This window comes from Stegodyphus dumicola, chromosome 5 (genome assembly GCF_044657685.1).
Source record: "Stegodyphus dumicola isolate Sdum_Otavi_A_Nest chromosome 5, ASM4465768v1".
Lineage (NCBI taxonomy): Eukaryota > Metazoa > Arthropoda > Arachnida > Araneae > Eresidae > Stegodyphus > Stegodyphus dumicola.
Window position 1 is genome coordinate 94,356,993 of NC_140772.1, and position 23,167 is coordinate 94,380,159.

Below are 23,167 nucleotides of genomic sequence, written 5' to 3' on the forward strand. Positions count from 1 at the left end.
CGATATATAACATCAGTACTTAACAAATACTTTTATCTTTGGGATTGTAATCCCAACCAGATTATAATCCCATTCCTTTTCTTCCAATTTTTTAAAAATTTACCTTTAATTATTATTTAACGAGGGAGAAATACAAATTTAGGAGCGAAATGGTTATATATTTTGAAAAAAAAATATTGTTGCATGCTTACGGGCTCGTAATAGATTGAATGCACAGAGTTCCGATCATAGGTTGAAAAAATATATTTTATCAAAAGAAACACCTTCAGAGTCCTGAACTTTCTTCACAAAATTAGTTTCAAAACTCTTCACAATCAGTAGTTATACCTCAAATTAATAAGAACGTTAAACACAATGAAATGCAAAGGCACTGAAGAGCAAATCTAAACCGGAGATAATACTCGGAACGCAGGCTGAGCTAACAGCTAACAAAAACCTTTGGGAGCAGATGCTGTCTTCGGACTTACACAGTTTTCACCGGGCCGTCGAGATATTTCTAGTACTTTCTGCTTCTCGAAATTACTGGAAGGCAATATGAGGATCGACTTACGGTTAAAGTTAATATAGTGATCAATTACTTTTATTCAATTATAATACTTATTACGGTGCTACAGGGACAGGATCAAAATGTCACCAAATTATAACCAAGCATAGCGACTTTTGGCGATTTCACGCCAAATCTAACGACAATGATTAGTTGCCAGCTTTTCGATATCTCGACAAATTATCGAGATACCCATTTATTCAATGTTAAATGCACTAGCCCTGTATTCTTACTTTTCCAGCATAACTTGTCTCTCTAGATTATTTTCATGTTACGTTACACATAAAATACAACAATTTGACATATAATTACACCAATAACAACTATCTATTTACAAAATTCGTAACAGTATTAAAAAGTATACCTGCAAAGTCAACTCTTATGCATATACGAATGAAGTTTAATGAAGCTTGGTACCAACGAATTCCGAAATAGTTTTATACAATGAAAAAAAGCATTTTTACATTAACTTGTTTTAAGTTTTGCGAAAGAAGTTGTTTTACATGTATTTACTATATACACACTGTATAGTATAAAGCTGAATGTAAACATTAATTTCTCATGCATTGCGTTTTGTAAGATTTATTCTGCTCTTCGTATCATACAAAAACAATGAGAAAAACTAAATATGACATTTAATTCTTTGCATCCGTAAGCATTTCAGTATTTCTGATAATTCAGGAGCAAAGTTTTAAGAACTTTTGCACATTTTAAAAGAATTCAGAACATCTGTGAATAAAAATTTGAACTAAAATGTTCTTAATATTCTCCTTCCGGAGGGGAAAGAAAAAGGAAAAAAAAAAAAAAAAAAAAAGAAGAGGACAAATAAAAGAAATCTTTTCTGTGATGAGTGTTTAGGTGCAAAACGTTGATACACCAGTTTGATGATTTTGTATAACTTCAAAAAAATATGCCAAATTTACACTGCAAACTGTACTTTTTATTCCTATAGAACAGTTTTCATGCATTATCTGTGTAGCGCTTTCCCAAGCATTTCAAACTTGATATGTAGTTAAATCCAGGCTTGTATTTATTTTAATGTTCTTTCTCTCAAAATTAAAGTTAGAAATAATTGCTGTCATTATAACTGAAATCTATTCAGTTATATAACAGACACTTCTGTAATTTTTCGTTTTTCTCGCATCACGCGAAAGCTAATTTAAGATCGAAAATAAATTCGATTTCTTTCTTCCTGAAATTATTGAGTTGTAGTACATTTTCATCCTGATACGCAGGTAGAGTCGGATGAAATTATCAACGGTTTCAATTACGGGAGGGAGATTCATATAATATATTTGATGTAAGTATGTTGGCTGTTAATGACATCTGAAGATTCGTTTTCTTTCTTTCACAAAGTGAAGTATTGCTGTTGTTAGCCCAAAAAAGGCTATTTTTCTCGAAATGAAATTTTGCTTTGGTTTACTAGAAACGGAGTATCACTACTGAAATTGTTGTTATCAATTACCATCACCGTTTATTATTTTAAAAGAAATTAGATAAAGAAGAATTTGCATATATGTACGTAAAGTGATATTTAATAAATAAAGGTAAAACATAACATTATTAATAAAAAGACAAACAACTTTTTTGTTAATCATCTTGCTAAAAAACTTGAATACGTATATTATGAATTAAGGAAATACTAAAAAAATGAAAGAAAGAAAATCAAATACAATGTTTTTAATATGACAATACTTCATTGCATCAGGAATTCTAGACATATGCTGTCAAATATGTTAGACATATTTTAAAATTTTGTGATTTTGTTGTTAAAATTAAAATTTAAAATTTTGTGAACTGCATGTGGAGTAAGTGCGAAAAAAACATGCTTAGAGGTTTAGCAGAAGTGAGTGTAAGACTAGACCGGTAGACTGTGAGAACAGCAAGAGCGTTAAAACCTAAACAACACTTTTGTGCGAATATTAAACTCTAAAACCTTTCAGATTTTTCTTTTCTTCCTTTTGTATGAGGGTAACTGATAAATTAATTTCACTAATGAACTTCTTTTTTGACTATATTATATATTTTGTATATATAATAATACATAACATATAACTTTATACATGCCGCCCAACCGGGATAGTGATTATCGTCGCTGACTGCCATACCGAACGAGGAACGGATGTTTGTAAATGTATATAGATTGTAAATGGGGACACTCTAAATAGGCGGCGAGCCGAAAGTCATCTTGAGAGGTTGATGTTAGGAGAAGAAGCAGTAGGAAACCCGGACACATTTTTCCCATTGGTGATCTCCATCAAAATTGGGAGCGGAACTAAACGAAATCATTCTGTCACCTGTATGGTGCTCAAGGCTCTTGCCAATGACTGGCACAGTCTTGCATTCCTTACCACGTTGAATTTCGTGGGCTTCTTCTGATGTTACTATCAGACAAGTGAGATAAGGCTAAACAACAACAACATACTTTATATATAACAAGAATTTCATCTGTCTTGAAATGGCGAAGTTCCTTTACTGAATATTTGGCTAAATCGCATTCTTGTTGTTTTAGATTACACTTTAGGATCATTTAATTTTAAAATCATTATTTTAGTTATTGAGGAGAAGTTCACGACGGCAGAAAATTTAAATTCATTCCGCTAATTTCGGTGTAGATGGCACAAGATTTAAATTATATGTATAACCAACATCCCAGTTATGATTACTGTCAATGTGAAAGCCATCAAAGGCTGATTTTAGAAAGCATATGTGAAACTCTACGTGCAGAGATAATATTTTGTGTAAATTAACCGAACATTAGAATTAACAAGAAGTTCATTGTACTCTAAATCATTTAAGCATTTAAGTTTTAAGACAAAATTCTGCACCACTAAACGGGGTAGAGCTGGTGAAAATATAGAAAGTACACCATGCAAAATAAACGCATTATATGCAGTTAGTTCCAACAATCAATTGATTATTTAAAGGCCTGTCCCTTTAGTTCGCGCATTGTCTGGAACTATTCATACTTTCGAATTGTTCTTTTCAAATCTAAATCATCTGAGTCTGCAAATGACAATCCTGAGGCAGGACTCTCACTTAATCATTTCTCCAGTGTTGTCCTTTCTTCCATTCTTTGGTGCTTCAGGGCTTTAAATGCAGTGGGACCGAGACATATATTTCCTCGACATGCTCATTTAAATTTGATAAAAAAACTGTTCTTGAGCCTTTCTTCCCTAGGAAAGTCGCATTTCTATCGGTATGCATTTTTAAGGAAGCTTTACATCATAGAAAAAATAATAGTCGTATTGAGCAATTACTGCTTCCATGGAAATTATTTTTCACAAGACTAGTATTCAATTTATGCATTATTAAAATGTAAAACGGTTGTTATAAACCTTTCAAATGTCAATTTTTAAAGAAAATAATTATAATAGTGTGGTAAAATTTACTCGCTTTTCAAGTGTTAATTAATGTATTGAGCGAATTTATCCGGAGTTCTTTCAGTTAAATAACTTTTAATAAGAGTTTCGGAGCAACATACAAAAAAAAAAGTTTAGTATCGCGCTATAGTCCGAACTATCTTCAATATATATTTTATTAGTTCCAATTACCATCTTCTTAAAAACACTTTCTGACGAAGTATGTGTTTTACTACTTGAACTAATAAATTTGTCTCATCAACATTCTTTTTGTGATTTTCATTTACATTTAACGGCGTAGGTGATTTTGAATTGCAACAACTCATTTGATTACATCTTTTTAATTTTATAATTCTGAGGCTAAATTAAGGGAAATATAAATACGTTAAAGATACAAATCCTTTAAAAGAAGCTGAATCAAAGCTGTATGTGAACCAAACTATCAAATTTGTTCAGCTGTTCTTTGTGAATAGATTTATTATCGAATAATGACATCAGATGAAACTATAAATATTCTTGTTCTACAACGTAATATGTGTTTGTAAAGACTAAAATTTCAATGAAATGTTAAAGTTAATTAATTTAGTAAGGAAGAAGAGATCTGTATTTACGTTAAATGAGAAGAGAAAAGAATACTTTATGAATTTGAACGATATTTAATATTAACCGAATTACGGATTGTCCATAATAATTTAATTAGAATTATCTATTATCTTGACTGTCAATACATTAGTTGTTACTGTGCAAACCAGTATGAATCGGTAAATTTAAATACTGATATACTAAACTGTATATTTTACAGCATAATTTTAAGTAGTAAGTGTCAACTATGTGTGTTAAGATAATTTATAGTTATTAGAAATATTGAATTATAATTCATTAGTTGAGAGAAAATCTGGAGCTTAAATAAGAAAATTATGTATTGACCGAGAAAGATAAGCAAGAGGTACTGAAATTAGATGAGGAATTTGGTTTTGATATGTACCCAGGAAAGACAAAAGCGCAACTAAGCGATCAGCCAATGGAATGGAACGACGTAAATTCTGAAAAGAATCTGAGTTTAATTGATTAATAATAAACAGTTTGCTGTCTTTTGCCTCTTTCAATACAGAATTTATAAAGGAAGGAAATCCATTATGTTAATTAGCTCATTAACACACACACACACGCACAAATAAATCTATATATAAGATATTTGTAATATATATTTAATATGATTAAAATACGTAACATTTGGAAATAGATATATAGAACAGCGTAGTTTGAATGCTGTGGAACAGAGAAAAATTATCAGCCGTGCCCGAAGATACATCGAATAATTTATTTCTGGATGATTTCTTGCGATACAGATTACTCGCAAATCTTCCCTATGGGTGTGATATGTACCGCTCAAACCCACGCAGTTTGGTATGGTTTACATTTTAGCAAGAGCAGATGGAAAGCAAAAAGGGAAGGAAAATAAGTGCACATTCAGAAAAACAGTTAAAAGGTTCTTTCGAAACTCCAGAAAAAAATATCCTAAACACTACGCATACATAAGATAGCATGATGCGGATTCATTTGGAAAAACGCAATTCAGGGAAACAATCTGAAAGATTTCAAATTCTAACGGTTGCTTAAAAAGGGCTATTAAGATTTTTTATGCTCTCTCTAACTTGCAGTCTACCTGTCTTCTACTACATCCACTCCTGCTAACCACCTTTTTTGGGGTCTTTTTAGTCTTATTATTAAACATGGTTATCTGAGCACTTAAACGTCATATAAAATTCAACAACAAAATTGCAAAAATTTTAAAAGCAGCATATGTTTAGAAATTCTGATGCAGTGTTATGTGTTTCCATAAAAACCTTTCTGTGTTTTCAGACTTTTCACAATTCATCACATCAATGTTCAGATTTCTTGCAAGATGGTTTACAATTTTTTTTTTTTTTATTCTTTTTATTGTTAACGTCATGTAAGTTTACCTTATTTATTAAATATCATGTACTTCTCCCTTGCGCCACATGAAATTAAATTCAACAGCAAAATCACAAAATATTTAAAAATAACATATCTTTAAAATTTCCGACAAACAGTCTCGCGTGCTGGAAATAAAAATATTTTATTTTGAACAGCGTTGACTGCTCGCTTTCAGATCGTTGTGGTGGTTGATGAAAAATTCATTAAAGCTTTACAAAATATGAAATAAATAATGAAACAAATTCGAAATTCAAAATATGGGCTTCCAGGTTCCCATGCTCGGGTGGAGGATTAGGTTATTCAAAATTTGATGGCTCTAGTAGCCGTCTTTTTTTCACAGTGAGAGAAATATACATGCATGCAGATTCTGCGTTATTAAATATCTTGGTTATTTAATTTAGTTACTTTCTTTAAAAGTAATACAGAACGATAATATTTAGTGACAGCAATTTGAAAAGTGATACACCGTTTATAGCGGCTGGACGCAAAATCCCATTTCAAGACTAAAAGCCTCTTTTGGAGTAAAATTAATAAAACAGTTCCTGGTCTTAGAACAGAAGAGAAGAGATGTACAAATTAGTTGAATAATTTACGGGACAATTGCTAATTTAATTTATAATTTTAAGTTTCATATTTTATATCTTACATATTATATTAGTATATTACATATGTGTATTTTCCATAAGTGAATTCCTATTTAACTTATTTATGTCTTTGTTTTTAACTCAACTTCGCTTAAATATCATTATTTTTAACCAATTACTCTAATGTTGAAATCTCTATAAATTTTCTCAAGAAATTTCAATTTTCATATGTTCACAGACAAAAGAAAGGTATATTTTTTTTAATTGTAAAGCATTTTGTTTTTAAGGAATTTATTATTTGTTTATGTTGCTTCCATTTATCCAAAATGAACATCATTACAAAAATATAAAATGCATACTAGATTTTTACATCGATAAACAAGACCATCATATAAAAGTAGTTGTTTCAAACCGTACAAGAAACGAAATTTGAAACATTTTCAAGGAAACGCAACACTCTAAATATCTGCTCTCATGTTGTCGTCCTAAGAGCAACCTTAAAATACTATCCATAAAATAACAGAAAACGAGAGGTTCTTTTCCACCTGAATGAGACATGTTGCCAATATTTTTGCGGTGTAGCAAAGAGAAAGCTGAGTAAAGAAAAAAAAAAAAAAAAAGATAAATACTTCCGAAACCTCCAACGGACCATAAAAATGAGGAAATATGGCACGTATTTCAGTTTCGTTTTATTTACGTAGAACTCACCGGTTGCAGAACCGATATCTGTGGTATCCTTCTTCCATTTCAAAGTGACTGATGATGACGTCACGCTCAGCACTTCTAACGATGGTGGTCGAGGTGGATCTGAAAGAAAAAGAAGAAGATGCCGTTTCATATTGAGATTTTCTGAGTTATCTAGTACAAAAGTAGCATCAAATGAGTTGATTATTTCTCCGTTTTCTAAAGTTTATGAAAACATCCATTTATTCTCTCTCTTTCTTAATCATGTTAAAATATTCGTTATGTTATTTTTATGTAAAACATTCATTACGTTGTTCGTAAAGAGATTTTGAGGAAACTAATTTTAATTTAAAACTGCGCTCTACAGACCCAGTTTAAGTATTTTATAAAGCAATATTTCAAGATATTAAGTGATCGTAATAATAAGAAACGTTTAACTCTAGATTAGTCGGCTTTATTATCATGATATCGATAAAAGTATGCTTAAAAACAAAACTGATTATATAAATTTAAACGCTATTTTAAACGAACTAATAACAGGATGTTATGCATTTAACATAAAATAAAGTATTTTAAGGTAAGGGCTAGTTTAAATAGTTTGACTAGTTTAAAAAGTAATTTTATCGTAGATGAATAAAAAGCTTTTAATGATACAAATGAAGTAATAAAGCAGAGAAAAAAACCGATTTCAACTTACATTGCCTGATAATAACAAAAATACAGTTTCAAATCCGCTAAATTTAAAATCATTGTGACAAGGACCTAGAATACAGTAACACTTAGAAAAAACTGGCTAATGTCAAAATTTTGAATGAAACTAATTATTGTGGAAAGAAATCAGAGATTGTAAATTCCTTTCTATAAATATATATTATATAAATTAATAAGCATATATATTTAAACATTATATAAATTCAAGAGATAAAGAAGCTGCGATGAGTTCATATGAAGTTAGAGCTTTTAATTGTTCACAAATGTTTGAAGACCTTTTTTTAAATTTCTGATCAATATAATTCCTTTTTTGGTACACGGTTTATCAATAAGAAAGTCAAAACTTCATTTTCGTATTCAGCCACAGATTTTTTAAAGAAAAGAGTAATTCTGCCGAATTGAATGCTGCGTTTGATAAATGGCAAATGAAACAAAATAAATATACAGGAGAATATGTTTTGCACACGAAATAATTTAAAATTATAGATAAAATTATTGATTCGTTAGTTAATATGTCAGATATTTATGGACGCAAAAATCTCAACGAATCTTGAATTGAGTTAAAAATCTATGTTTAAATTGTGATAGTCATATACTTCGGCAGAAATAAATAAGTTCTGCACAAAAACTAAAGGTTACTCAAATTACTAAAATTAAGTGCTTTAATTGCGGGAGTAAAATTCACAAATTCAATGCATGCGCTTTAAAAGATATGTTGTCGGTGAAATAAATTTGCCATAAAATCCAAAGGTGCTGACAAATAAAAACAATTGTACAACACCACAATAATATTTTACTCGATCGACGGAGAAGCCGGTCCACTTACGAATGGTGTTTATCAGCTTCTATAAGCCTTTGAATTAAGCATTGATTCTAAATTTATTCACACGTCCAAAGACATATATCCTAGAATTTGCTTTGTAGGAAGAGGCAACAGCGATGAAGTCAGCCAATATGACAACAGCATTTTATTTATAACTGTTCAGTTGCTAAGCTGGAAAAGCCAAGAAGGGGACATTGCATGCGCTATATTTTTTGGTTAAAAAGGACCATATATATATATATCTATATATGGATCAAACATTTGCTGTTTGTAAATATGTGTGTTTGTTAAATATAACAAAATAGGATGGCTGTTTTAAAAATAATTGGCAACCTCAAAATTAACGATTCTAGATTTTATGATCTCCCCCTAAATTCACCTGTTATCTCAAATTCGAGATATTTCTATGTTACATAACGCTGCTTGAAAAAGGTAACGAAAACTAAAGTTAACCAATCACAGCTTAGAGTACTTTCTGCATCTACTAGGTATAAATACCGCGCACAAATAACTACGTCATCTTCCTTTAAAGATTAGTGATTTGTCGAAACCCAATTTTGTTATCTACATCTGTAAGCCTTAACCATCAGCCATGACAGATATCGAAAGCTGCTAAAAGTACCAGTGGAGTCTACGCACTTAAATTACTACATTAGTATATATATATATATATATACTATATAGGGGAGAACAACACTGCTACAAATACACGGATATGCATCACACTATAGGAAGAATAGAAAAGAGATGGAATAGAATGACTAATTTCAAAAAACTGGTTGGAAATATTGATTCTGAAATTCAAGATATAGACAGACAAATACTTTTGTAAATGCAATGAAAACATTAAAATGAATTATCTGACTTTCTGTGTTTTAGCTGATACTGATAGCCAATTATTCTTATTAAAAAATGTATTAACCAGGGTCAATTCAAAAATTTATCAACTTGAATTCACCAAACTATTTTTTCCTTAGGCAGTGCAGGGATATCGGTTTAAGTTTAACAAAACTTCGAAAAAATGGGTTAAAATCACAATAGTACTTCCATATATAAAGGTAGTTCATTCCAGGATATCCACAGGTGTACGCTGTTTATTGCTTCGCTGTTTTGTTAATCCCCATAAGTGTTTTAATTTCTGACATTTTTTTTGTTGAATGAATTTTGAATATGATAAATACACTCTTAGACAACAACAGCAACAAAAAAAAAAAAAAAAAAAAAAAAAAAAGACGCGCCATGACACACCGAGAAGATACAAAGCAAATTGGACACAAATTGATATGCATAAAGGTTTCGACATAAAATGCAAAATTTTACATTTTGGGTGCCAATGAATGAACGGTTGTCGCTACAGCGCATCTGATCTGCGCAACTGGCAGGATATTTAAGATAAGAAATTATGATTCCAGGTCATAAATTCTTCACGAATTTCATTCCTTGTACTCTGGTAGACTGTAACGTTGCCTCGCATACAGGAGCGCGAACGGTATGCGCAAATGTCAGAATTTGAGAGAGGTCGTATAGTGGGCTCAAAGAAGCCGGTTGGTCTTATCGGCGAATAGCACGACATTTGAGCAGGAGCGATGTCACTATTAGACAATGTTGGCAGAAATGGGTGAATCATGGTCGCACGCAGCGTAAAGAAGGAAGCGGTAGGCCTAGACAAACGGCAGAACGTGAAGACCGAACAATCGTCAGATCGGCACTCACAGCCCCAGATGCATCATTACCATCGATTGTACGTGCAACTAGTGCTTCAGTAACCGCAAGGACCATTCATATTCATAGACGGCTCACAGAAAGGGGCCTGAGGTCACGGCGCCCCTTGCGCCGACTACCATTGACCTCTGTACAACTTCAAGCCCGTTTGCAGTGGTGTCGGGCTCATTCGCAATGGAATGTCACTGACTGGAGTAGAATAGTCTTCAGTCATGACTCCCGCTTTGAACTGAGCCCCGATGACAAGCGAAGGCGAGTCTGGAGGCGTCCCAGACAGCAGTGTAAACCCCTACATTTGGATGCAGTATTATGAGAGCTTCAGCACCGTATCCTGGAGCATTTTCGAGAATTAGGAGAATTTTAAAACTCAGTTTTGCTTTTTTAAATAAATGTTTGCCTACTTTAATGTATGAATTTTCAAATCAATCATTAAAGTGGATTGTCACAGCACAGCCGATGCTCTGCAGCGTATACTTGAAATTCCGAAGTTGGATAAATTAAATGGAGAAAATTTAGATAACGAATGAAATCGCGATCCGAAAGTCCACTTCCGTCAAGGATTTACCCAGTACTAGCCAAATCTGGTAAATTATCTTTCACGCTTGAGCTGCTCCAGAACGAAATTCTAACCGCAGAAAAGTAGTCCAAGAAACTGAAGATTTCTATTAGTCTGAAAACTCATGTGAGTTTGTTAGTAGAAAGTGTAAATAACTGGATCAGATTATTGACAAAGTTACTATATTTGGAGAGCAGGACCTCTTTGTTTTTTACGCTATAAAATGCCTGGAATTACTCTTAAAATGATTTGCACATAGTCATCTCATACAAACAATATCAGACATAAAAAGTACAGTGTATTAGTTAAGATGAATTCACTTCTGCAGAAACTCTAAAAGGCCAAAAAAACGAATTAATGATTCTCTCTCCCCTGTTTACTTATGCATCTCCTATACTATAAGCAAACGCTACAGAAAGTGGTATTCAAAAATTACAAATAATTGAAATCGCATATGTTGGAATGATTCTTGGAGTGCCATATTTCACTAGAAATAACAAATTCACAAGGATTTCAAGACTGATTATATGCGAGGCTATCTGAATAGGATCAATTTCAACAGAACTTCTTGCAGTTTTCTTCAAATGGGCTTCTACCAATTAAGCTTCAAATTTCTTTTTCAATATGAAATACGAAATACCAGATCACATTAGACCAGAAGATTATCACATTAGACCACATGCATTTCTCTTCTGAAGAAATTAGACTAATTTACATAATTTAAAATTAAAATCAAGGTTCATAATTTGTAAATATATGTACATATATGTTTCAAATAAAATACTTATAATTATTCAAGCTGTTAGTTTGCTCTGATTTCTTTTATGTACTTAAAAAGTTCTACTTATCTTCATTTCATTACGAGAATCATTCTAATCTCATAGATACTGTAAGTCGGGTATCGGTAACTATTTTTGGCTGCGAGTTAAAAACAACCAAAATATGTGTATTAAGCAGACATTTCAGGTCAGTGGTATTTTCGTTTTTGGAACGATAGTTTTCGGTGAATAATATAAAATTTGGGAAAATAATTATAAATATTAAAAATAACAAGAAGTTTTAAACACAAAAATTCTAATTCTATTTTTAATTATTATAAAAAAACAGAACTGAATGAAACTTTATTTTTCTCTTCGATATTAACGTCTCCTCTGATGCAGAACTTGTGAAGTTAATTCAGTCAGGTCTGGATTATAGTTAGTCGTCTTAACACGAATTCAAGTTTCTGAATTTTCATTATTTAAATTGCTCCTATTCTTACTTAAAATAAACTTCATGTGCGCAAATAATTGCTCACATTTATAACTTGAGCTAATGCCGACGAAATAGGGAATTATGGGTTAAGGATCGGTGTCGTGAGACTTATCGATTTTTCCTTGAAATTATGTTACAAGTTTTACTTTTTTAAAAACTAAATATGCGTTTTCCTTGCTGCAATTTTGTAATCAAACAAGAATGTTGTTGTTATTTTTTTATTTTCGATTTATTTTTATGTATTCTTTAATGTAGGGGTCTTCAACCTTTCACGCCTGAGGGCCACATCAAAAAATTCAGAGATCAGTGGGCCACGTGTCTGTCAAAAAAATAGTGTAGGCAGAAAATTTGTATAAAAAAGGACTTTTTTTTGAAAGACTACAATTGATTCTAAGCGAAGAGATAGTGTTACAGATTTATATATATATATATATATATATATATATATATATTGGTTCCAAAAAATAAAATGGGAATCGAATTAAAATCCTTTAAAACTTTTTTTAACTATGGAAAAATGGAAAAAAAAAGTATAAAGATGATTGTACAGAACGATGTTACAAAATGCATTTGCAATAAACAAGAGGGAAAAACAAACTTGTATTACTGGCGGGAGAATGGTAATTACTTTAGTTTTAATGTGAAATTTGACTTTCTTCCCCTTCATTTCCGGTTTAATCTGTCTCTTAAATATCCTGTTTAATCTGTGTTGTTGCAATTCGTAAAGTTTCCTCCAAATATCTGTCTGTCAGCAGTGTTCTTGTTTTTTATTTTAGGAATTTTATTTTACAAGAAAGCTGTTCACATATGTAGGTATTGCTAAAGATAGAAGACATGAAGTGTGCTTGTTTACGAATTCCTGGATACTTTTTTTTCGGTCACGTACTTCGAATAAAAATAAATTAATATAGGATTTTCAAGAAACTTTCATTTTACTGCAGAGTCGTACTGTAAATCTATAAATTCTAATTGAAGTTCAGGTGGAACACATATTACATAAGATAAATTACATAAGATAAAGTGAAATGTTTTGAAAAATTCGTCATTTTCAGAACATTTTATTCCAAATAATATCAGGCATGTCAATAAAATGTTTCAAATATCAAGAATAAGAGGTAAAAAAGTTTTTTTTTTTTTTTTTTTTTTTTTTTTTTACTACAAAAAGTTGACAAGGGAATGTTTCTTGAAATCAAAATTTCTTAAAATTTTCGAATGTTTCTGTAAATTCAAATATACCAATAAAATACCTTCAGCGGGCCACGGGTTGAAGACCCCTACTTTAATGTATGTTCGATATTTATGTTTTATATATTTTTTATATATTATACTTTATTTTCAGAACTCAGGTGGGTCATTTGAAATTGTGAAATGGGTCAGTAAGTGACTCGCAAATCATAGGTTGCCGAGGCCTGCTGTAAGTCACTTAGATAAGTGACCTAAGCCGATGCAGCAACCTCTGCGTACAGTAAAGACAAGGGTCTCCCTTAAAATACTCCAAAGAAATTAAGATATAAATTCTTTATAAGTTGCATTTTTAGAATCAAATCGTATTAGATTATTTATGATTTAAAATAAATGACTATTAAACAGTGACCAAGCATACTTCCTAGATCTAGAAAGATAATTTTGCTGACTAAAATTCTTCACTGACAGTCAGAGGCAAAATTTAGATGAATAAGTATAAATTCAATATAAAGCAGGAAGAAAATCGATACTTAATCATAGATTTTCCTCTCTGTTCTGCAAGCTGTAAAATGAGAAATATATCTATGCATAGCATTTTTCAGACTATCAATCAATAAATAATAATTTTTTTTCGAATTCGATTTCTTTATTGATGGAAAAATAAATACTAAGCACTATTTTTCTCCTCCATTCTTTTAGAACAGTTTGTCGTAAGAGTATCAAATAAATAACTTATCAAATAAATAATGTGCGCTGAAAAGCGATATTATTTCAGGTTTTACTTTATAGTTTACAAAAATAATCATGTACAGCCTAACGGATAAATCAAGATGTTCAAACATTTCAGAAACAATAAATTGAAAAAAAAAGTTTAAAGATTTTAAATTTTTACTTAAAAATACATTTATGGTTAGTATGAGATTAAGACATAAAAATACAAATATATAAGCATGTAATAATAAATCATAGAATGAAGAAAATCAAAGTAACTAGATTTATCCAAAATCAAACTAATTTATGGCATTAACAATATCTCAAAAGTAAAATTAGATAATTCAGTTGCATTAAAGCTGTATTTTGAAATGTGAGTTAAATTTTCACATACCAGTCAATTACATTACTGTCTGCTTTTAATGCGAAGCAACAGTTCGTTCCTTCTTTTTTCTTCTAATTTCTTTAGAAGACTGAAGTTTATTCCTATTTATTATTTTAAATACGTATATATAAATATTATTTTAAATACGTATACGTGGCTATGTGTGTATATAAGACAAAAAATGTAATTCCACCTTTAATTCAGAATAGTCCCTTAATTCTCTATTTTAATTTGACTATTTTCCTTTTGTTCTAAAAATAGAAACTGCTTATAATAAACCTTTCTAAACTGCGTCATTTCAAATTTAATCCGTGTCATATGATTCTTGAGTGATGGTTATTACCCGGATACTTACATCACGCGTCAATAAACCAATAATTTTAAATTTGGAAATCGAAAAATTTAACAACGAATAGAGAACAAAACTTAACTAAATCAACTTGAATCGAGCTCCGATTCCCTTGCTAGATGAATAGAGATCGCTGCTTTTTCTTACCTCTTCAACTTGCAAATGCACATGTCCTTCAAAAACAAGCTCACCTACTGCGCCAATTTATCAACGACGAATCAAGAATGTCCATCTACAACAAAACAGATGTTTTGTCGAGAAAAAGATTGTTCGTTTGATCATATTTCATAAAACTTAGCACAGTTTGGAGAGATTTATTATAAGTAATTCCTATTTTTTGTACAGAATGGGAAAACAGCCAAATTAAAATGGAGAGTTATAGGCTATTGCAAAATAAAATCTAAATTTTGGTTTTCATAATTTTTTATCTTAATGTATGTAATAATCTGGTAAAGTTTCTAAATGAAGCAGATTCTAAATGAAGGTGAAACTTGCAGACGAAGAATTTCCCTGGTTACCATTTTATAGTAGTTCCATTTTATCCCTGGTTGCTATATATTTTTCATTAATTCAACATGAATACAATGACCGAAATCGTGCCTTCTTCTCAAAGAACGTTTTATATCGGTACCGTAGCGGATATTCTATAAAGCATATCAGCATGAATATGTGAGCAAGGCAGCAGGAATTTCCATAAATTTACTGTTGTTTAACATGTGATTAATTTGTCAAGGGAAGTCTATGTTGGTCTTCAAAGAAATCCTGCGCATGAACTAAAAGAATTACGAGACCGTTCCTTCCGGACATTGAGCCGACAGTTTTAGAGTGAGTAAGCGGTGATACATAAATGTTTTACCCCGCTCAGATGGTATAGAGGTTAGGGAAGCCTACTGCGGTACCGAAGAGCCCGTGTTCGAATACCGGAGAAGGCATATATGTTTGTATATGTATAGTATCTTTGCGGCATGGGGGCACTCTAAATTTATGGCGAGCCTGAAGTCATCTCGAGAGATTGGTGGTAGAGAAAGAGATGTGGGAGACTCTCAGAAACGTCCCACCGGGGTGCCATCTATCAAAATTGGGGGGGGCGGAATTGAGCGAAGTCGTACTGTCCCCTGTAAGGTGCTCAAGTCTTTTGCCAACGACAGGCGTAATCTGGCTTTCCTTGCCACGATGAATTTCGTGATCTGGTTCTGATTTTACTGTCAGAAAAGTGAGATAAGTCGCAACGTAACACATAAATGCTTTTGTTTCATATGAGTTCCGATACTGGGGAAAAAGCACATGCATGAAAATTGCCATAATTCTTTATACATAATATATTAATTCGAGATATTTTTCGAGTATTTTGTACGTAAGATTTCATTTTTCAGTGTAAATAATTATCTTATTAGTCCCTTTCTGTCCTACCTATTATATATGTCATCACTAAAAATTAATAAGGATAAATAACATATAATTAAGCATGCGGTTAATCAATTCAGTTTAATCTAACTTTCTCTTTAAAATGTTTCTGTCTGCATTCAATAAGAGTTCCTCCCCCCCGGACAACAATAGAATAAATAGCCGTAGACAGACATTTCCAAAGATCTGGAGAAATAGTGTCAAGTATAATATTTTAGTTAGTTTGATCATAATTTAATTGCAGAGTTTGATATTGTTAAGTAGAAAGTAAACATGAATATGAAAGAGGAAATTAAGTTTACTATTTTGAGAAAAATGGCTTTGTTCATGTTCTAATAAGGAATTCGCATTTGTACAGATGCTACACATGAGGGAGGTACAAAAACGCTCATATTATTGATCCTTATTCGCTCAGAGGTGAAAGTATTATTGCTTAAGAATTTTAATATCTTCTTATTGAGGTAAGCTAATTAAATTTATACATTAATCTTCACTATCCTTTTATTTCTTATAACCTTAGAACTTTTAGCTCACATTTTGTAATAACTAACATACATTTCTGTATTATGTTAAATTTGATGTTTTCATGCACACCTTCGCAATTATTTGATATATAGACATATAAATTTCAGATACTATAGCAAATACTTACTTGGTCTTTAATATTAAACTTAATTAGCAGTACAATTACAATATGTTTGACGTACACGTATTCTTCTAATTTAAATTATTTTGTTAAAAATGACGTTTTCGGAACTCAGTGTTTAAAAGCAGTAGTTTTACCGTTGATCTAATTCATTTCAGCTTTGTCTTTACGACAGTAAATATATTAATTAATAATCGTAATTTACTGTCGTAAAGACAGTATTATTATTAATAATAAATATATTAATAATAATACTGTCTTTACGACAGTAAATAATTTAGTTAAACAATGAACCTTCCGGAAAACATACAATTGATGATGAGCGTCTTGTGTTTAATGAAAAATGGATTAAAAATATTTCTTTGGTAATACAAGAAATGAAGCAGTGTGTATATTGTGTTATGAAATGATAGCCATAGTGAACTGGGCTACAATCTTCCCAAAAAGGAAAGCAAAATAAAAGGTGCAAAGTATGTGAAAAGATTGATGAAGCAACAAACGTTATTTCCAGAGAAATCATTACATTAAAACAGCGCTACAGAAGAAAATCTAATGATAGCCTACAGCGTTGCTAAATGGTACAAGGCCTTTTTCTGATGGCGAGTTTATTAAGCAGCGTATGATACCATGGTACAAGCGGACCGTGTGCTGATGTGAGAAGTAAATTTGAAAGCATTTTTTTTTATTGTCAAGTACTATAGTGCAGCGCATTGACACGAAAGTGATAACAGTTTGTTCAAAACTTCCGTGTATCTTTGTATTTTTGTCTAATCTTGATTCTAATCTCACTATACTACAAAGTACAAAATTTATTAGTCTTCAGTGTATTTAACTCAGCTGTAGTCATTGTGAACTTTATATCAAGTATTAGACTTTTCTTTCACATTTTATGTTACATTTACAGAACTATTTATTTATAAAAATGCTGATGACTTACATAATGGCTGACAGAATAGGTGGAACAATAGCAACAATACGTAACAATAGCACTACAGCCTGTAGGAAATAAAATGAAATAATAATATCCTATTCAATAAATCATATTTCAAAGCTTAGAGCCAATTCAAAAATAAATACGAAGATGCAAAACTTGCTGATATAAAGTAATATCGCTTGCTTCATTGTTTTTCCTATAAAGTTATGTTTAATAGCGAATCATACAGATGACTAATTAAAGCTATACAAAAGCAGGAACTTCAGAAAAATATTATAGGGATTTAACGAATGATGCTAATAAACTAAGCTGAGATAACAAAGTGTAGGTGTACGAAACGATTTCACAAAAGACGCGTATTTAGGCCTTTCTGGGAAATTTGCATCCCCACTTGTGGCTGGGCAATGCTGAAGCGGTGATGCGTTCAACGCTGTATAATCCAGAGGTAAAAGCCAAGAAATGTGGAAGATTGTGTCTCCTCGTCCCTTTGTGTACATACAAGAACCTGGCACTTGAAGAAACCAGCAGACTGTGTCTGGCAAAGTGGACGTCTAACACATTCAAACACAGAGTAGCACTTGGAAAAATAGAATGCAGTATGAAGAAACAACTGTGAATAATGTTATGCTTTCAATGTTCAGAATTTAAAGCAGATAACCAGAATAACACTTGGTGCCTGCAATTATCAATCTACAGAAACTATTATTAGTATACAATGTTCAACTTTGTAACTTTTCCCCGCCGTGATGGTATATAATTCCGTTTGGTTCCGCCGTGATGGTATATAATTCCGTTCCGTTTGGTTCGTGGTCGGAAGCCATCGTACTCACTCACTCCTCCCAATACGCCTATCCGGGGTGATTGTTGTCCTGTTTATCGACGTGGCTAGTAGCTGTGATTCTCTGAAGCGTGGTGCGGCGATGTTGCACGGAGTCTTGACGTGGAATGTAGGTGTTGGAGACTAGAATAGGAATGTAGCAGAATATCCTGGATAGAATTTGTACGAAGTATCGCAGACAAGCAGACTATATTGACATAACTCAGCAGTTTATAACGATTCAAGTAAACATTTGTTGTTCAAGTTATATTTTTCTCACATGTCATAGATTGATGAAAGCTCAAGGAAAGCACCCACTTTTAACTTCACTTACATCAAAGTATTCTCCTTCGGAAGGGAACCGCGTTCTAGGTTGCGACAAATCAACATAATCAAAAATCAGACAACAAGATCAACTTGTAAACAATGTCCAGAAAGTAACAATATTAAAAAATTAATGTCATTTTCCAGACGATACTGCATTTGTTTACTTAATTTCTTGCTTTACAGAATTAATTCAACATTACATCCCCTTCATCGATTAAATACTACCTTGAATTCACAGAATGTGAAGTATACAATTATATTTGAAGCATACAGCTGAATATTAAAAAAAAAAAAAAAAAACCTTAAAATGAAAAGTAATGGTTTATCAAAGTTTGATTGTTTGGCAATTTAATCTTTAAAAAGATTAAATTTCATAAAAAAATAATTCAATAAATTCAACAAAAAGGCGAGGAATTAAAAAAATCATTAACAAATAAATAAAGAAATTTAGGTAACTAATATTTATAATGGTTTACATTTCTAACTCGTTTCGAGTTAGTTAGAGCGAAAAATGTTTTTTACTTGAAAAATGCTAAATAAAGAAAAAATTTAAATTAAAATTATAAGAATAAAGCAATTATTTGAGATTTAAAAATATGTGCGAATACTTCAGTTGGATACTAAAAGTTTTAAAACAAATTCCTCTGAAATGAAATTATAGCAGAGATGAAAATCAGGAGACTTTCTAAAGTTAAATTAAAGACGGAGAGAAAAAACACGTATAAATTTTACAAAAGAACAGCCTAAAACCATTTCCCAACCATATGAAGTTGTAGTACTTAACATATTAACCGCTCTTTTATCATAAATGAATTCCGTTAAGATACCTTAAGGCAAATATTTATCACAAAGCTTACATCATACTTCACAGATATAGGTTTACTGCTACGATTATAGAGACGTAGGGTATACTGGAGAAAGTGTGCTTTGAACTTTATCATTGTCTTGTTACTGTTAACGTAACTAAAGAAAACCAAATAAAATACTTGTATGGATTTCCATAAGTACATTTCTGCTTGTATGTACATTAAAAGAAATAACACTTATGATATTTATGTAGTTTTAACTGTGAATAAATATAAAAATAAATATTAAGAAAACTTATGATGTTAAAATTTGAAAGCCTAAGAACCATACCATCTTTTAATGTTTCGACTTCTACATCATCCGATGGTGGTCCTGCTCCTTTGCTATTAAAAGCCTGAACTCTAATCAAATATTTCGTATGTCTTTGCAAATTGGTGAGAATTCTCTCTTCTCGGAAGTTTTCACTATCTTCCAAAGTCTTGTAAACGTACTTATCTTTTGAATTTTTGCTCTTGTATCCCACATAATAGCCTTTTATTTTTCCAAATTGTAAGGTTGCATCAGGAGGCTAAACAGATCAACATAAAAGAAAATATTACTCAATTGAAAACTAAAACAAATAAGACAGGATAATGTAATTCAATTTTTCAAATTAAAATTTTAGAGTTCGGACAGAAATTTGTTGCACGTACTTCCCACAACACTTTTACTGCTGTTGAAGACAAAGGCAGCGTTTTTATGGTCAGAGGTGGCCCTCCAGGAGCTGAAAAAAAAGAAAATAATATATATAAAATCTCAAGTTTACAGCAGGCAAAAATAAGCCGAACAGAATTTCACAGAACAAAATGACATAAAATTCTTTAAAATATATCTATCTTTTTTCTTTTTTTTTATGCTACAACTTTATGCTATGAAGTGATGAATATTGAATTTCACCTTCAGGAAAAGAATGTAAGTGGAAAATATCTGATAATATATTTACCCTTGAAGCAATCATAAATCTTTAAGATACAAATTCAATAACACGAAGTGGTGCTCTTCTAATTTAATATAAATCATGGATTTATATTAAATTATTCTTCTGTTGTTCGGTATTTTAAAGAAATTGCTTATTCTTAATAATATATACTCACGATTTAAACAAATGGCTAGAGAGGGCCCTGTAGTCAACTAAATTCAAAGGACATTTTTAATTCGAAGTCTGTTAGCTTACTTATGAAAATTTAATTGAATTTCCGTCAGATGAAGTTAAAAAATAAAAGTCATAAAGAATCTGAAAATGCAATATTTATTGATCGTCATTCTTTTCATTCAAACGCAGAACAGTGTGAACTGTTCTCTTGCCTTAAGAAGTCAAAAAGGTAAAGGAATTTAAAATATTTAAATTTTTAAGGAAATAATTATTATGTGTGCATAAGTAAGAAACACTCAGTCAAATGTTACCCGTCGTGCTGATTTAATATATTTTATTTCTGGACAAAGCAATTCTTGTCAAGCACATTCTTATTACGAATTACACAATGAAGAATTAAGAATGCGATTAAGAACGGGTGTACAGATTGCAATGGGTGCGAGCTGCGCACCCGTTCATAATCGCATTTTTGTTTGTTTTGCATCCTATGACAATGCGATGTATGAAAGAGAAAAGTATTACGTAGAAAAAAAATTAATTATAAGAGCATTTAACTTGTGCCAGCTAAATCTTTTACTGGTGATTAATACTTAAATAAAATTAATTCAATACATATCTTTCGGAAGTAATTCACTTCAATGTCATACCTATGAAATCAATAACACTGAAAGAAAAGTGAGAAAACGTTTTCTGTTGTACCTTAAAATAAAAAATAAAAAATACTGGAATTATAGATCAAAGATATATTTACAACAAATCCAGAATGCCAAACTCTAAAATCGTGTTGAAAGTCTCGAGTGTTTATCTGTCTAAAAACATATCAATAGTTTTAGACAGATAAACAGTCGAGACACTCGAGACAATTACTAGAAGTAGCTTATTCAGTCTAATCAAAATTGCCTGTTCCTACAAATAAATTAATACATAACCTCACAAAATACCAAAGAAGATTTAGCTATACAAAATATATTAATTACCAGTTCACATAAAATGACAATAAATAAGTATTGTTAACTGTTACAACGACTCTAATAATTATAATTTATTTCTCAATCAGAACCCTCTACTGCACTGTGATTAGAATTTAATTTTAGACAGGTCATATGTAAAGTTCCATGTTTTTAACTACCTTTTAAGTCAAACAATAAGACACAGTGGTAGACCACCAGTCAGATAAACAAACACTAGTTTACATTTTGAACACTTTTATTAACTTTCTTGATTAAAGTAAACGTTCAGATAAATGTCCGTGCAGCATTCTCTTAATTGATAATAATACATATTTCAAATTGCTAAACAAACATGTTCCTATTCGGAATACTTAATCTACTTTTCCACCTTAGCGTTTAGTTAAGTAAGCAAGCAAACAATTAATACAATTTTAACGATTGATTTAACTCAGTGAAAATAATTCAGATCTCGTAAGAAACCTTAGATTTCCAAAATATTCTTTCTGCCTTGCGACCATACATAGACACAATACACATAGAAGACCACGTACCTGAGATTCAAACTTTCATCCTCATAAAAGTACAGGGAAGTCATAAAAACACTTCGCCGATATATGAACTCTTATTTGCTTATCCGCTCAGCCAATCGAGATGAAATTCCGGATGCTGTTATTTGAAAGTATGCTCTAGAGATCGTGAACATGTGAAACAATAGATATACTTTTACAGTATAAACATTTCAAACTTTTCGAGCGCCAATACCTGCGTTTTTCCTGCGCAAACAAGCAGGGCCTTGAAAAAAGTCGTCGGAAATACATACATGTGACGAAACTCACGGGTGTAAAACATTTGCAAAAAAGAACATTGTAAAAGACCAGTGGCAATACAAGAGAAAAGAAAAAAAAAGCTTTTATTAGAATTAAAATATTTCCGCGTGCCCACTTTCGCAGACGGTAATTCATTGATTGCGGGGGATTATTGACAACAACCCAAAACTTGGGAGGAATCTGTATAACTTCATGTTTTACTGGAGGTGAGGTAAGTAAGTAAATATTTCCAAAGTGGTATTGCAGGAACTGCCGAACACATGCGGCAACGTGTGGAATAGCATCATCTTGCATCCATACAATATCATTACGGACATCTCGCTGCTGCATTTCTGGACATGTAATTTTGCGCCATTGTTGTCTGCTAGAGAGCACGCTTTCATACCTGTGCAAGAGATCTCTTCGAAAAATATGCATCGAGGATGAATGTGCTTGCGATGCCGCACCGCACAGTCAATTTAGCTTCGTGTAAATGTGCTGGTGCTCCGTAAAAG

General features: G+C 31.5%; 1 protein-coding gene across 1 annotated transcript in view; it reads right to left on the minus strand.

The window, feature by feature from the left end:
• LOC118183143 (cell adhesion molecule Dscam1-like) overlaps nucleotides 1-23,167 on the minus strand; it is a 610,771-nt gene that overhangs the window by 21,451 nt on the left and 566,153 nt on the right. The window contains exons 17-19 of the mRNA XM_085816874.1: nucleotides 20,457-20,527; nucleotides 20,095-20,332; nucleotides 7,158-7,256 (exon numbers count right to left, since the gene is read on the minus strand). Coding sequence (XP_085673000.1) covers nucleotides 7,158-7,256; nucleotides 20,095-20,332; nucleotides 20,457-20,527 — 408 coding nt within the window. The remainder of the gene's footprint in view (nucleotides 1-7,157; nucleotides 7,257-20,094; nucleotides 20,333-20,456; nucleotides 20,528-23,167) is intronic.